The sequence below is a fragment of the Clinocottus analis genome, unplaced genomic scaffold, assembly GCF_023055335.1.
Source record: "Clinocottus analis isolate CAN_PGR_092001 unplaced genomic scaffold, fCliAna1.0.p SCAF_4, whole genome shotgun sequence".
NCBI classification, from domain to species: Eukaryota; Metazoa; Chordata; class Actinopteri; order Perciformes; family Cottidae; genus Clinocottus; species Clinocottus analis.
Genome location: NW_027176153.1, coordinates 714,473 through 731,972, shown reverse-complemented (window position 1 = coordinate 731,972; position 17,500 = coordinate 714,473). Strand labels below are relative to the sequence as shown.

Here is a 17,500-nt window from a genome sequence, read left to right as displayed (position 1 = left end):
TATATCTCCCGGCTGGCCTGGGAACGTCTCGGGGTCCCCAGAACGAGCTGGAACATGTTGCGGGTGAGAGGGAAGCCTGGGTCGGTCTGCTGGGTGCTGCCACCGCGACCCGACCCGGATAAGCAGCGGAAAATGGATGGATGGATATATATATATATATATATATATATATATATATATATATATATATATATATATATATATATATATATATATTGTGATGTCATAAGAGGAATGGTCATCAATGGGAGGTACATTCCTTCCCGCTGGTTGCAGCAAGGACTGCAACCAGCATGACATCCCAGTGACAAAGACTACAAGTCCCACTCAGCAGTGCAGGCAGGGGAAGGCAGCTGCACAGCTGAAAAGGATGAGGCTGATGAGCCTGAGGGGAGAGCTGGTGTGAGGTGGAAGACGGAAGGACTTATGTTTGTTTGTTTGGTACAACAACTGTGGTTGGAATTAAGTTTATTTTTTGGTTAAGAACGATTTAAATACAGAAACTTTAACTTAAAGAAACCCTCGCCTGTCCTTATTTGTGTACCAACGCCTCACCTCATGATCCCGACCTCTCGAGACGTTACAGTGGTGGAGAATGCAGGCATGAGCGAATGTCCCTCAGTGAGTTGACCATTCGTTTTGCACAAGTAAGAATCGGTGACAACGCGATGGAGGAAATGCTACAGCTGCTGGCGCAAAGCACCAAGCTCCAGGTGGAGACGAACAAGGCCCTGCTGGAGGAGCAAAGAAAAGCCAACATGTTAAAGGAGGAGGAACTTGAGCTACAGAGAAGTCAGCTTCACAATGCAAGATCACCGAACCCTAACCCGGTAATCCGGGCCAGTGATTTTATCCCTAAAATGGGACCCTCCGATGATCCAGAAGCCTATCTGCATGCGTTTGAAAATGCAGCAACCAGAGAAAAATGGCCGGAAGACCAGTGGGTTGGTATCCTTGCTCCGTTCCTGTCCGGTGAGTCACAGAAGGCTTTTCAAGATTTGGATAGCTCCATAGCAAATGACTATGATGCCCTTAAAGAGGAAATATTAAGTAGAATAGGACTTACTAAGTTTGGAATGGCCCAACGGTTCCACAATTGGGGCTTTAGGAATGACCAACCACCCATGGCACAGATGCATGAGCTAATACGCATCACAAAGAAATGGCTTGATCCAAATAAAATCTCTGCCGCAGCTATAGTGGAAGCTGTTGTGGTAGATCGCTATTTACGGGCACTGCCCTATGAAGCAAAGAGGGTCGTTGGCCTCAGCGCTCCAGCTACGGCCGTTGCCCTGGTGGAGGCAGTTGAACAATACCAGGCCACTAATGAAATGCTCCGCATGGGAAAAAAGGAGCCACCCATGTTGCAAGCAAGACCAGTAAATCAAAATCCCCAGCCCGTAAGATTCGCCCAAAGTAACGCCAGCCAGCAGATACAGGGACATTATCAGGCTGAGCGAGAGAAAAAAAAAATCATGCTAGAGAGGGGTACGCTGAAATGCTACAGATGCGGGGAGCCCGGACATATTTCACGGCAGTGCAATAAAGGGGACGAACCAATGCCGACAGCAGAGTCTGCGAGCAGCCAGCCTACACACCTCTATGCCTCCTTGATGGAGGGTACAGAGCACAAAGCTTTTACGTGCCCTGTGAAGCTTAATAATCAGGATGTGGAAGCTTTACTGGATTCCGGAAGTAATTATACACTAGTCCACAAACCGTTAGTCGAGGGAGTAGACTGGCTTCAGGAAGGGACATGACCGGTGTCGTGTGTCCATGGTGATACACGCCAGTATCCTACCTGTACGCTGAAGCTAATCACAACACAAGGCAGGTGCGAAGTCAACGCGGGGGTGATAGATTCCCTGCCTGTCCCTCTTTTAATTGGAAGAGATTGTCCCCTGTTCCTACGGCTCTGGAGAGTGGTCCAGGAGAGACGGTCGAGGGAGACAGGACAATCCAGAGGTAACGGTAGACTGAAATGTAGATCAAAGAGTGTGTCCAAGACTGGTTTAACCCTTACCTCTTCTCCAGTGAATGTTTTTCTCGGTGCGGCAGAATCAACCAGCGAGGCGGACCCAGCCTCAGAAGGCCCAGAGGAGCCCCAAGGAAGCCCTCAGCCGTCATCAAGCGAGGAAGAAAGACCAACAGCTGAGGCCCCACTCACAGGCCAGTATGGTACGGCTCAACTCAATGACCCCACATTAATGAATGCATTGCGAAGTGTGAGAGTAATTGAAGGGGTGGACCAAGACCAGGGAGGCAGTGTAACTTACCCTCATTTTGCAGTGAAGAATGGCCTACTGTACCGAGTAATCAAAGTACGAGAGGAGGTAACAGAGCAGCTATTAGTGCCGAAGTCCTTTCGCGCTACTGTATTACAACTGGCCCATACCCACCTGCTTGGTGCCCATCTAGGAATGGAAAAGACCAAAGATAGAATTCTTAAGCGGTTCTTCTGGCCAGGCCTTCACAAGGAAGTTGAAAACTATTGCAGAAGTTGTCCAGAATGTCAGCTTGTGGCCCCTCGACCCTCATTTAGAAATCCCCTGATTCACCTACCCATCATTGAGGTCCCCTTTGAAAGGATTGGGTTAGATATTGTGGCTACCCGGTACCCCGAGGCTATACCCCTCAGAAAGGCTACAGCCCAGCAGATCTCAAAAGAACTGTTCCTCCTAAGCAGCAGAGTAGGACTTCCAAAAGAGATACTGACAGATCAGGGAACCCCTTTTATGTCACGTGTCACTAAAGGCCTGTGCTCCCTCCTAAAGATCAAGCACCTCAGAACGTCAGTGTACCATCCACAAACGGACGGACTGGTAGAGAGGTTCAACAAGACTCTTAAAATGATGCTAAGGAAGACCATTGAAAGAGATGGCCGTAATTGGGATCAACTCCTCCCATACCTGATGTTTGCCGTTAGGGAGGTTCCCCAAGCATCTACAGGCTTCTCACCTTTTGAGCTCTTGTACTCGTACAAACCCAGGGGGATCCTGGACCTGGCGAAAGAATCCTGGGAAAAACAGCCGTGTCCTCACCGCACGGTTATTGAGCATGTGGAGGCCATGAAGGACAGAGTGAGTGCCATTTATCCCATTGTCAGAGAGCACATGGAAAAAGCTCAGAAAGAACAGCAATTGTCCTATAACCGCCCTGCGCAGCCCAGAGAGTTCAGGCCAGGAGATCGGGTCCTGGTGCTGGTACCCACCACGGAATGTAAATTTTTAGCAACGTGGCAGGGTCCTTATGAAATTATTGAAAGAGTAGGAGAGGTGAACTACAGGGTAAAGCAGCCAGGGAGGAGGAAACCCGAACAGCTGTACCACGTAAACCTGTTGAAGAAATGGCACTCTGCAGATGTCCTATTAAGCTGTTTACCTCCAAAAGACATAGGAGCTGCACCAAGAGAGGTCATACAAGTGGGCCCGGATCTGTCCCCCCAGCAACGACAGGAGTGCATGGAGCTGGTGGATCGTAACAGAGAAGTGTTCTCAGCTAAGCCCGGCACAACGCACCTCGCTGTACATGAAATCCGCACCAAGCCGGGTAAAGTAGTGAATCAGCGTCCCTACAGAGTGCCAGAGGCACATAAGGTAACAATTCAGGAGGAGGTTAAAAAGATGCTGCAGCTGGGGGTTATTGAAGAGTCGCATAGTGCCTGGGCTAGCCCTATCGTACTGGTCCCCAAGCCAGATGGGTCAACTCGGTTCTGCAATGACTTTAGGAAGCTAAATGAGATATCAGAGTTTGATGCTTACCCCATGCCCCTTGTGGACGAATTGATAGATCGCCTGGGAATGGTTCGCTTTATCACGACACTGGATCTCACAAAGGGATACTGGCAAGTCCCGCTTTCCCCAGCCTCCAAGGAGAAAACGGCCAAAAGCAACAAGTGAGGGGCTTTTTCAGTACACCAAACTACCATTTGGGCTGCACGGGGCCCCTGCCACCTTCCAGCGGCTCATGGACAGGGTCCTGCAACCCCACAAGAAGTATGCAGCAGCCTACTTAGATGACATAGTAATACATAGCACCGATTGGGAAAGTCATTTGCCCCAGGTACAGAAGGTGCTGGAAGCTCTTCGCGAAGCAGGTCTCACAGCTAACCCCAGCAAGTGTAGGTTAGCCTATAGCGAGACCAAGTACCTTGGATACACAATAGGGCGGGGACTAGTCAAACCACAAGAGGCCAAATTGAGGGCCATCCAAGACTGGCCGCGCCCTGTAACCAAAAGACAAGTGAAGTCTTTTATAGGGCTGGCAAACTACTACAGGCGCTTTGTTCTTAACTTTTCTGATCTTATTGCCCCTCTAACAGACCTAACGGCTAAGAGACAGCCCCGAATGATGAAGTGGTCCCAGGAGGCAGAGGAGGCCTTAGTGAGCCTCAAGAAGGCCTTGTGTTCCCACCCCGTGCTCGCCGTCCCAGACTTTAACAGAGAGTTTGTGGTGCAGACAGACGCCTCAGAAGTGGGTCTGGGGGCGGTACTCTCCCAGGTACAGCAGGGGGAGGAGCACCCCATCCTCTACAGCAGCAGAAAGCTATTGTCCCATGAGAAGAGATACTCTACACTGGAGAAAGAATGTCTGGCAGTCAAGTGGGCCCTCGAAACCCTGCGCTATTACCTGGTTGGGCGGAAATTCACACTGATCACGGACCATGCGCCTTTGCAGTGGATGGCAAGAAATAAGGAAACCAACAGTCGGGTAACAAGATGGTTTCTCAGCCTTCAAGCGTTTAACTTCTGTGTTGTTCACAGGGCAGGCCGGAACCATGGGAATGCAGATGCCCTCTCACGACGAGATGTCCTGTGGGCCTTGTCTGGTCCTGCGGAGGCCTCAAGACAGTGGAAGGGGAAATGTGATGTCATAAGAGGAATGGTCATCAATGGGAGGTACATTCCTTCCCGCTGGTTGCAGCAAGGACTGCAACCAGCATGACATCCCAGTGGAAAAGACTACAAGTCCCACTCAGCAGTGCAGGCAGGGGAAGGCGGCTGCACAGCTGAAAAGGATGAGGCTGATGAGGCTGATGAGCCTGAGGGGAGAGCTGGTGTGAGGTGGAAGACGGAAGGACTTATGTTTGTTTGTTTGGTACAACAACTGTGGTTGGAATTAAGTTTATTTTTTGGTTAAGAACGATTTAAATACAGAAACTTTAACTTAAAGAAACACTCGCCTGTCCTTATTTGTGTACCAACGCCTCACCTCATGATCCCGACCTCTCGAGACGTTACTATATATATATATATATATATATACTCGCCTGTCCTTATTTGTGTACCAACGCCTCACCTCATGATCCCGACCTCTCGAGACGTTACTATATATATATATATATATATATATATATATATATATATATATATATATATATATATATATATATATATATATATATATATATATATATATATATAAACAAATAACTGCGGTGTATTCAGAGATTAACCTTTTAAAAACCAAGGTACCCATATATGGGTATTTTTGCAAAAGAAACATATAAATCACAATAAAATATATTGATGTTATACACCACAAGAATACAAGAATCTACATGAATCAGTCGGCGGTTCAAAAAAAACTCAAACAGAAAGAAAGATAATCATGAAAGTATAAAACAAAAAAAAACAAATCAGCCCAAAATCAGCATGTTTCCAGAACCAGCAACCCTTATCTTGATGCTATCAGACAAATCCTGATGTCCAGAAGCAAGACAGTTCCACACAGATTCCAGACATGCCTTCAATATCCTTCCACCTCAAAGAACCAGAGATATGAAAAAAAATCTGAATTTTTTTTTTATTTTTTCTTCTCCAAATATGACTAAATGTTACAAATGTGACTAAATGTTACAAATGTGACTAAATGTTACAAATGTGACTAAATGTTACAAATGTGAGCCCTCGCCTGACTTTTTTCTGTACTAAATCCTCTCTAACTTTGTTCTGCTTCACTTTATCAAAGTAAAACAATACAAAAAATATGTTAAAACTTTGAGGTAGGATTTGGGAGAATTTAAAAGCTTACGAACGCATTATTTCTAGGTAAAAATCATGCTAAAAGTGCTTTTTTTCTAGGCAGACCTGAAACTTTACAGTTAATCTAGAGTACCAGGGGCGTCAGATCTAGACTACCAGGGGCGTCAGATCTAGACTACCAGGGGCGTCAGATCTAGAGTACCAGGGGTACCAGATGGACTGTGAATTAAGGAATCCAAATTTATGTTTTCATTATTGCGACAAATTTACCTCTCTCACGATTTCAGAAACCCAGTTTTCAGAAAAAGAGTTACCAGGGGTTGAGGGCAGTAATTCACAGAGATGAATGTCGGCCGTGAGCACTGGTAAACCGGCTTGACAGGTCCATAAGCGGTCTATGGACTGAATTAAGTGAGAAAAAAGTGTTTAATAAAGTACAACCAGCACAGCCACGATTCTTGCAGGACGTCCGGGCCTCATCCTGGGCATAGAGAGAGGTCACCCGCTGGGTGTGTCATGAGTCCTGGAGGTATTTCTGATCGTTTTGTAAAAAAGATTCACCAAAAATGACTCCTCCATCGCTCCCTCCCTTTTGTGTTAATCCCTTTGTTGTGTCATTGTTCCTCCCCGCCTCTCCTAGACTACAGGAATGTAACATTAGGGGCTCGTCCGAAATAAACTACAGAGGTGGCTTTAGTAAGCAAGTAACACAGAAACAATAACTGCTTCCTACAAAGGGAGGAAGCGGGAGCACACGTCTGCGTCGGCTATCGGCCCACCGGCTTCCAGGCCGCCTCCCCAGCCTCTAAGGCCCTGTTTACACGAGGGGGAAACGCATATGCATTCATGTGGTTTGGCCTTTCATTTACACAAAAACGGAGGTTTTATCAGGGAAAACCATTATTTCTAAAAAACTCCGGCCAAAGTGGAGATCTATGAAAACTCTGTTTGCGTGTGCACGAGGTCAAACGGAGTTTTAGGTCCTCAAACGTCACCGTACGCGACTAAAAAGGCATCACGTCATCACGATTGCCATGTGTTCGTCCCTACTCATCCCCTCGACTAGGCAAAAGGGAACAGACACCCTCCACCCTTCTCCTTCCTTCTCCCCTTAATCCCTTCCTCCTTCAACACCTTTCCACTTCCTGAAGGTCACGACACAACCAGCCTGGTCTTTGTTAGTGAAATGATATTAAAGCCTGATAAGCAAATGATTGTTCCAGAACTTTACAGGAGCTGCACATCTATCACTGCCTGACAGAGACGAGAGGAGACGAGAGGAGAGGGAAGGACCAGAGACGAGACGAGAGGAGACGAGGATGGCCAGACTTCTCCTGAGCATCATCGTTGTGTCAGGCAAGACTTTAATATCTATTTATTCTTTTCCCCTCTTCAACATTATATTAATATTGTTTAATATGTTTCCTTTGACATTCCACTAACTTCCCCTTCTTTCTTGATCTTTTTTACTGTAAGACAGCGGTTCTCAAACTGGTTTAGTCACGCCTCACTTTGGAGGAAGAAACATGTTTATGCCCCAACAAAATTGTACCAAAATGGTCCATGCTGAATTTTTATTGAAATTAGTTTTTGTGACTCCATCTGTGATTTTTCAAGTATTGAAATAGATAAAATATGCAATCACTTTGCTAGAACACTGCAATGAACCTGTTTTACACTGAATATCTTTTCAACATCATAACGTTCAAGAGAGCAGATGTGTGAGCGTCACGATGTTTCAGTTTTAGTGGGGTTCGTGTATTTTGAGGCCAATGGATTTTTGTTTTGAAATGACAAACCCAAAATTTGGAAACGAGTTGTTCCCTGATTTTGTTTTTCTCATTTCAAAACTAAAATCCGTTGACTAAAATACACAGACCTAGTGGCTGCAGTGAGCTGCTTTCCTCTTCTTTTTAAAACGCAACACAGACGGCTTTTGGCAAAACGCCAAGAATCGCTGAGTCCTGCATGTGCAAACATAACCTGTCGAGGGCGTAACTACATTTCCATGAAAGCACAGACATTTCCTCATGTATTTAATAATGTATTTCCTCATGTATTTATTAACCCTCCTGTTATGTTCAGGGTCAAATTGACCCGGGAACATCAGAGTTGTACCTAAAAGATGAACATAACAGGAGCGTTAATGGCATTATAAGTCTGTGTCCTTTTTTAATATGTAGAGTTCTAAATGAAGGTATTTGAATAGATATATTGAATAGATAAATTGCTGCTGATCTAACTTTTGTCTCCCTTGCATTGTAGAGTTTTGTACCTGTGTCAGACATTACCTCACCTGTAATACGGCCCAGTTTGAGAACCACTGCGTTGATGTAAATGATGATGTGCATTAAGTTATTAACATGTCATCAGCGTGCTGTGTGTCATCAGGGCTGTGTGCCGTCTCATCAGCTGCTGTACGTCAATACCATGTTGTTAATGAGCTGAAGAACATGACTGAAGCACAGCAACACTGCAGAGAGAACTACATGGACCTGGCCACCATACGAGACCTGCAGGACCTGGAGACCCTGAATGCAACGCTGAGTTCAAGCAAAATGGCCGCCTCCGTCTCCGTGAGTGTTATTACGTCAGTGACAGGTGGTCTGAAAGTTTTACATCCACACAGTGGTGGAAAGTATGCAAATGACCTGGACAGAAGTGTGTACTTGGACTGTTAGCACCATTAGCTGTTAACATCGTTAGTTGTTAGCATCGTTAGCTTCTAGCAACATTAACTGTTAGCACCATTAGCTGTTAGCATCGTTATCTGTTGGCATTTTTATAGGTTAGCATTGTTAGCTTCTAGCATCGTTAGCTGCTAGCATCATTAACTGTGAGCACCATTAGCTGCTAGCATCATTATAAGTTAGCACCCTTAGCTGCTAGCCATTAGCTTAGCCGTCACCACGCTGTGAGATTCTTAGTCCATTATCAACAGCAGGAGTGATGACAGAAATAAAACCTTTTCTATGTTCATATTAGCACCTGAATATTGTTTTCTTGAAATAATAAATCAGACTGATCGTCAGGATCAAGAATATAAATGAGAAGTACAAATGTCTGAAAGTCTGTTTCTTTATATCACAATGAAATATTGTTTCAGAGAGTCTGGATAGGACTGCACATGGACAGCTGGAAGTGGTCACTGACAAACTCAAGCTTCTACAAACCTGGAGAGATGGAGTTCAGAGGATGGTCTCTTGGTCAACCAAACAACTATGTAGGAGAAGAATTCTGTGCGGCGATGTATAATGACGGAACATGGTTGGACTACGGATGTTCTGACAACTTCAGACCAATCTGCTTTGATGTCAAAGGTGAGAATATTAAAGTTACTATGACAAAGTTTCATATAGTGTTTATAAGGAGCCTCCTGTTGACTGAAGAAGAGGAGGAGGAAGAGGAGGAAGAAGAGAAAGAGGAGGAGGAGGAAGAAGAGGAAGAGGAAGAAGAAAAGGAGTGGGAGGAACAGGACTAGACTGAGACTTTAGAGGACCAGGACTAGACTGAGACTTTAGAGGACCAGGACTAGACTGAGACTATAGAGGACCAGGACTAGACTGAGACTATAAAGGACCAAAACTCGACTGAGACTATAGAGGACCAGGACTAGACTGAGACTGGTCCAGGACCAGTTAAAGGTCCTCAGGGTTACTTGAACTCGTCTTCAGCTCCATGAAAGTCATTTAAAGCAGATTAATGAGCTCATTCAGCCGGTTTGTATCAAGTCTGTTGGAGGTCAAATATCTCTGATGGCTTTATGAATGTGGACTCAATGGACGCTGCATGTTCATGTTCACACAGCTCCGTGTTGATCCACCTTCATGCTGAGATTCATGCAGAACAATAAACTGGTCTGCATCATGTAGTCTGTTATGGTTCCTCTACTCAGCACTTCACTCTGCTCTGCTTTCAGGGCCCAATGAGACATTTGTCTTCATTAGCACCTATATGAACTGGACTGAAGCCCAGAGCTACTGCAGAGAACACCACACAGACCTGGCCATAGTGAGGAACCTGGAGGAGAACCTGAAGGTACAGAAGCTGATACCGACGGTAGAATTTGTTTGGATCGGCCTCTTCAGAGACGGATGGAAGTGGTCTGATGGAAGTGACTCCTCATTTAGGAACTGGAAGTCTAATGAGCCTGTTGGTTTCTCTGAGGATTGTGTGTCAGCAGATTTTAGTGCCGGTGGACGATGGGAGATCCTGAAGTGTGACGTCATGTCAGCGTTCATCTGCTACAGAGGTAAGCTATCATTCACTCAGGACTGACATGAGGACTTAACAGGATATAAATATAAAGTTATGGATAGAAAACACATTGAATATGCAGATCAACTGCAGATGATGGAGAGTGCTGGCCTCAGTGATGCACCAATGCTAATGCTAAATCCATGCTAAGCTAAGCTAAGGTGTTCTTGCACCAGCCATATTAAAAAATTGAGTTGATGAAAAATAATTTTCTATTTTATTATTAAAAGTCGTGACTGATGAAGGTTGTTTGTGTTTCAGACGTTGAGCCTGTTGCGATGCGAGTGGTGAAAGTGAGGCTGCAGAAAAGCAGCTCCTCTGTGGATCTGAATGACCCTGTGGTGATGGAGGGCCTCTTGAAGCAGGTACATCTTCCTCTCAGTAACAACAGAACCAGCAGGTGATACATGTGAGGTAGTGCACTACTAAGAACAATGTAAAGGTGCTCTGTGCAGACGTGGACACGTCATGACTGAAGGTAGACTTGTGTCCAGACAACATGAAACAACAGAGCTGCTCTAGTGGAAACCAGAGTTCTTCTCCAGCAGAGCTTCCACATGAGGACAGTGTGAGACAGGATGCAGAGAAACAGCTTTACTGAAGACTTCTTCTCTCAATGTGTTTGTCTCTCAGCTCAAACAGAAGCTGAAGGACCAGGGGCACGACGACGACATCAAGCTGAGCTGGAAGAAGCAGGCGGATGGAAAAGTCTTCCACAAGGAAGAGAAGAAGAGCAGGAAGAAGGGAAGAGATGAGCTGTAATGTTCCTTCAGTCCACTCTGCTCACAGGCTTCCTTTCTCCTCCTCTTCCTCCCTTTCTTCCTCCTCTTGCTCTCAATCAGTGGTAGAAAGAACCAAAGTCCTGTATGGACCTCATGAGGACCCCGTAGTGAGTTCTAGAGAGGACCTTTAGTTCCTGTTGGAAACCTGTGTGGGATCTTGTTTGCACCCTTAAAGGTAGAAACCTTCATATGTGGTTCTGGGTAAAACTCTTGATGCTTAGTTCTAGGTAGAACTCTGTGTAAAGGAACCTTGAGGAAAGGTTCTCCCTGGAACCAAAGAGGGTTCTCCTCTGGGGACGAACCAAAGACCCTCCAGGGTTCTAGTGAGCACATTTATTTCTAAGAGTGTAGTTACTTTGCAGAGTAAGATGTTTATTATAAAGTGTGTGCTAATCTTATTAATTGTGGCGCATTGTTTTGTAGAAGAATGTTAATAATAATAATGATGCAATAACATGTTTATTACATTAAAGCTCTCTAAAGAGTTCATTCTGCAGAACGAGTGCTTTTACTTTTGATCATGAGGAACATTCTTCTGTAGTTTTTACGTCATAATTCTGAATGTAGGTGTTTTATTGGTGATGTGTGTTTTCATTGTGATGATGCTTCTTTTGCTTCAATAAAACCTTTGAATGAGCTTTCTGTGTCACAGTTCTTCATGTACTTCAGCTCAGAGTGATGACTGATAGACCTGGGTAAAGTGAGACTTTGGCATGCCCTGACAGTTGTCGTCCACCTACTGCCATCTGTTGTCCCCAGTGCCCCTGGTACTCTGAGAGGGGGATTTCACTAACTTTGACACAGAGAAGGTGAAAATATGCGTGCGCGAGAGTATATTGAAGGTATTTACACTCCACGTTGTCCCTGTAAGTAGTATAAGGTGGGTAGTTTATGTGTGCGTGTGAAAATGCACACGTGAGTGAAAATGTGAGTGCAAGTATGTGCGGCGCGCTCTTAAATCGGAAATACATCATTTGGGGCGTGTTTAGGGGCGCGCCTGTGGCTAAACGGCAAATACGCCATTCAGGGGTGTGTTTGGAGGCCGAAAGTCCACAAAGGTCGGAGAGAAAAAGTACTTGAATGGAAAAATAAAGGTAAAAGCACATTTGTTTCGTAACCTCTAATTCAAAATAGTGAGTATTTGGTTCAATACTGGTACTGATTTCTGTTAAATTTGTAAAAAATGTGAAATATTTCTGGTTCTCCATAGTTTTTTCGAGCGTAATCTGCATAACTTTCAGTTTGATCTTCATTTTTTAAACATTTCTGGTCTGAAACAAATTGTTGCTTTTATTGTTTTGCGCGACTATATTGACCACGTATGCACTTTGTGCTTAACATTTGAAATAAGATCAAAGGACGAACCAAAGTAAACCTGAGACGCGAACACGTCTTCTGTCTTTTAACCAGTGATGGTGGTCAGTTTGTCTATCGCTCACATCCAGACATTAAAAAGAAAAAGTGAACAAGAACATGTGTTTTATAGTGAGAAACATATGTTTTAGAATCAGAATCAGAAAAACGTTTTATTGCCACGTAAGTTATTGCAAACAAGGAATTTGTCTTGGCGGAGGGTGCATCATAAAACAACAACAACAACAACAACAAGGAACATTTAACTGTACAAGTAAAAGTATAAACATTTGGATACAAAAACAAGTAAATAAGTAAATGCAGTAAATAAGTAGCAATGCAAGTAAAATAAAAATAAAGGGGTAGTGATCAATAATGATAATACTAAGAGTAAAGGTAAGTAAAGTGCACAGAATGAGGTAATGTTTAAAGTGACAGGTGATGAGTAAAGTGGCGAGTGACCTTGAATGTGCGATGTGGACAGATGTGCAGGGAAGAGAAGGAAGAGAAGGAGAGAAGGAAGAGAAGGAGAGAAGGAGAGAAGGGAAGGTCCTGGCAGACAGAGTCAGTCAGTGGACCTGGTTCTGTTGATGAGCCCGACTGCTGCTGGGTAGAAACTGTTAGTGTGGCTGGAGGTCCTGGTCCTGATGGACCTCAGCCTCCTGCCAGAGGGAGGGGACTCCAACAGGTGGTGACCAGGGTCAGAGGGGTCGGCCTCAACCTTCCCTACCCGCTTCAAGGTCCTGGAAGCAAACAGGACCTGGAGGGACGGCAGATTGCAGCCAATCACCTCTCAGCAGAGCAGATGATGCGCTGCAGCCTGGCCTTGTCCTTGGCAGTGGCTGCAGCGTGCCAGACAGTGATGGAGGAGCAGAGGATGGACTCAATGATGGAGGAGCAGAGGATGGACTCAATGATGGAGGAGCAGAGGATGGACTCAATGATGGAGGAGCAGAGGATGGACTCAATGATGGCGGTGTAGAAGTGCACCATCATGGTCTTTGGCAGGTTGAACTTCTTCAGCTGCCTCAGGAAGAACATCCTCTGCTGGGCCTTCTTAGTGATGGAGCTAGTGTTCAGCTCCCACTTGAGGTCCTGGTGATGATGGAGCCCAGGAAGAGGAAGGACTGCACAGCGTCAACTGGGGCGTTATGCAGGGTGAGGGGGGCGGGTGGGGCTGCGCTCTTCCTGAAGTCCACAACCATCTCCACTGTTTTCAGAGCGTTGAGCTCCAGGTTGTTCTGGCTGCACCAGGTCACCAGGTGCTCAGTCTCCCACCTGTAGGCGGACTCATCCCCACCAGAGATCAGACCGATGAGGGTGGTGTCGTCCGCGAACTTCAGGAGCTTGACGGGCTGGTGACTGGAGGTGCAGCTGTTGGTGTACAGCGAGAAGAGCAGAGGGGAAAGAACGCAGCCTTGGGGGGAACCGGTGCTGGTGGTCCTGGAGCCAGAGACGTGTTTCCCCAGCTTCACGTGCTGCTTCCTGTCAGACAGGAAGTCTGTGATCCACCTGCAGGTGGAGTCTGGCACGTGCAGCTGGGAGAGCTTGACCTGCAGCAGGGACGGGATGATGGTGTTAAAAGCAGAGCTGAAGTCCACAAACAGGATCCTGGCGTAGGTTCCTGGGGAGTCCAGCCCTCCTCTTACCTTCAAATTTACTAACATCTTTTACCTTTGGGGTCAATTTGACCCCAGCAATTTAAACACCCAGAAAATGATCATAATTCTATTAGGAACTTTGTGCATGTTTGTTGACTACTTAAATAGCAAATTTAATTTTTTTAAAAAGACACCCACCCCCTAAAACATCCGGGAATACCTGTTAAGCAACTATGGAGAAATATGCAGATCAGAATAAAATCTCACTGATTGACATACCATTTAAAATAGATCATGCTTTATGTTTTAATGGCTTTATATGATGTCTTAAGTACATATTTTTGTTATCTGTAAGGTTTGGAATGATACACATTTTCTGTTATTAAGACGAGTAACATTCGTTATGTTCGGGGTCAATTTGACCCCAGAAAAAACACAACCAATTTCAAAAATTCAGAAGGATTTTTTTTTATATAGAACATCATCATCATCATCATCATCATCATCATCAGAACATCAGCAAAGAACACGTAGGTTCTCTACACACAAAAAAACTAAAAACAATAAATTTTTGTATCGGGCTGGATCCATGCGAATGGTCACTCAAATGTGACAGAATGCTAACTGACCGAACTCTCGTCGGGCCTGCCTTGTTTCTCGGTCATCGAAGCGTATGACACGGGAGAAAACATGGAAGGTATTTAGAGACATGGTGGCTGGAAATATTGCCCTTCCAGTGCCAGCAGCCCAAAGACTTGCTGTTGCTTCACCTTTGGACTTGCACACTCCTGCCAAAATGAGCAGCCCGATGTAAGCTTGCAAGTCGGTCACATCCAGGTCTTTCCAACTCTCCCCGTATACACGCCCGCCCTCTAAATTTATCATCTGATGTACATTATTTTCAATTGATAGTGTTAGGAAGAGCTCAAATGCTGATTGTATGTCATGGACATGACTGACAGCGTATCTGGTGGGACCTGGAACCATTTTGAGGACATCAGAACACTAAGTATACCCTTTTGTCCAAGCACGCCCGGAGGACCTCCGTAGCCTCACTGGTCCACTTCTTGAATTTCCTCACCACAGGTTTGCAGAGTTTTAGTTTCTGCCTGTATGAGGGAATCAGGTGGACCATATCGTGGTCGGAGTTTGCCAGTGCAGCACGAGGGACTGCATGATAAGCTCTGCTGAAGGTGGCGTAGCAGTGGTCCAGAATGCTCCTCTCTCGAGTAGGGCATTTTATTAATTGTCTGTATTTGGGGAGTCCATGGCTGAGGTTTCCTTTGTTAAAGTCCCCCAGGACAATAACTAGGGAGTCCGGGTAGGTCCGCTCCACACAACGTATCTGCTCAGCGAGTGTCCGCTGTGCATCCTGCACGTTGCTCTGCAGCGGCATGTCAACACCGACCAGGATGAATGCAGCGAACTCACGTGGGGAGTAGAAGGGTTCGCAGTGGATGATGAGGGATTCCAGGTCCGGCGAACAGTGCTGTAGAATCACTGTTTCGTCGTTGCACCAGCTGTTGTTGGAGTAAAAGCAGATTCCTCCGTGCCGGAATGGATCCACAGAGCCAGGTCTCTGTGAAGCACCAAACGGAGGAAGTGGAAAAGTCTCTGTCTCTCCCCACCAGCAGCTGGAGTTCGTCCAGTTTATTACACAATGAGCGGACGTTGGAGAGGAATATACCGGGCAGCGCTGTGCGGGCTCCCCGTTTGCGGAGGCGCACGAGCGCACAAGCGCTCCAGCGCGTTTCCCTCTCCTACGGCGTTTCAGTGCATGCGTTAAGGTGAGCGCACCTTTGACAAGAATGTCCAGAAGTTCAACGGAGGTTAAAAAAGTTGGAATAAGGTGCGCAGGAGTTGTTCCCCTAATGTTCATGAGCTTATCTCTGGTGTAAGAGCACTGGGAATCGCAGCAGAAAACAGAGTTTAACACGAAAACAACAAAAAACAATGAGCACCAACACACCGAGGCTGCCATCTGCGGCGCCATCTTGATGAATGAAAAATATCGATGTGTGGGCTCATACCTGCTCCTTCAGCTCCGTCAGCTGCGTGGTCAGCGTCAGCACCACCTTCATGGTCGCCGCCAGCTTGTCCTGTAACATCCTCATCTCGTTCTGCTCACCGTCACCGTCCGTCACCACCAGGGACATCGCTTGCATCCGGGGAAACCAGTCCAGGTTGTTGTTCTGGAGGAGGACGAGGACGAGGAGGAAGAGGAGGAGGAGGAGGAGGAGAAAAAGGGTAGTTTTGACCCCTCTGCTTCCTCGCTGCTGAGCTCTCCTATTGGCCGGTTGGAGCATTACCTTGATCGTGTTGACCACGTAGCTCTCCTATTGGCCGGTTGGAGCCTTGCCCGCCTTATTCCGCAATTTGACATTCGAAGTAAATTACAATTGAAAAAAAAAAATCAAAAACAATCAAAGTTCAAAAGCCCAAAAAAATACTCAGAGGCCGATTTAAAATCAGGAAAGGACCTGATAACTGACAGGGGACTTCAATTAACAACTGTGGGGGGTTTAAAACCATTTGGATGTTTGGATGCAGTTTCAATGTTGGCCACCAGATGGCACTTGGAGCCATTGTATGTCACCAATGTACTCCAAATTCCAGTTATAAATTTGAAATGTCAATCATGTGTACCAAATGTAAAGACTTGGGGCCTGATTCTGGGGGACTCAGATGGACTGAGACCCCCATGAGAACCAGGACCCACATCCAGGATCAGCACCCAGACTTGGGCCCTGATTCTGGGGGGACTCAGATGGACTGAGACTCCCTATAAGAACCAAACCCCACATCCAGGATCAGCACCCAGACTTGGGGCTTGATTCTGGGGGGAATCAGATGGACTGAGACCCCCATGAGAACCAGGACCCACATCCAGAACCAGTACCCAGACTTGGGGACTCAGATGGACTGAGACCCCCATGAGAACCAGGACCCACATCCAGGACGACTACCCAGTCTTGGGGCCTCATTTTCGGGGGACTCAGATGGACTGAGACCCCCAGGAGAACCAGGACCCACATATTGACTTTGGGAGTGCAAAGTACCTGAACTTTGGGGAACCCCCGAACCCGGCCCACCCTTCGAACCCGTGCACCCACACTTAAGCACCTAATCCAACCCAGAGATAAGACTCTTCTATCAGTTTGATCTAGATTAAAACTTTTGAAAAACTGGCCCCTGGAAACGGGGCCCCGCCCCCAGCACCTAATGTGACAAACCCCGGCGTGGCGTGCAGATCGGCGCCCGGCCGTGTGAGATGCCGCCGCCGGGTCACTTTGGGTTATGCATCTCCTCGTGGCAGATTTTGCCTGCGGGGCTTTAGGACCGTCCTCACACGGCCAATCACACGCGAGCAGATTCCTGGAAGATGAGACCGCCGCCGTGGGGCGAGACCCGAAGGCAGGATGAGCTGCTGTGCGTTGGTTTGGTGTCCGATAAGCCGCCAGATAAAAGGTTCTAATAATAATCAGCGTGGCCGCTGCTGCTTTTTTATTTATAACATGCAGCC

At 46.3% G+C, this 17,500-nt stretch overlaps 1 protein-coding gene across 2 annotated transcripts; it reads left to right on the top strand.

Annotated features, from left to right (window-relative positions):
- Window positions 1-7,258: 7,258 nt before the first annotated feature.
- Window positions 7,259-11,617, top strand: LOC137799919 (putative C-type lectin domain family 20 member A). 2 transcript variants are annotated; one of them, XM_068596802.1, is made up of 7 exons: window positions 7,259-7,340; window positions 8,376-8,560; window positions 9,091-9,304; window positions 9,904-10,022; window positions 10,152-10,236; window positions 10,503-10,606; window positions 10,875-11,617. In XM_068596802.1, exons 1-7 carry the CDS (start codon window positions 7,304-7,306, stop codon window positions 11,001-11,003), a joined length of 873 nt encoding a protein of 290 aa, XP_068452903.1. In that variant the 5' UTR covers window positions 7,259-7,303; the 3' UTR covers window positions 11,004-11,617. The 2 variants fall into 2 exon arrangements, with proteins under 2 accessions (XP_068452903.1, XP_068452902.1); XM_068596801.1 differs by having other exon boundaries at window positions 9,904-10,236.
- The last annotated feature ends 5,883 nt before the right edge of the window (window positions 11,618-17,500 follow it).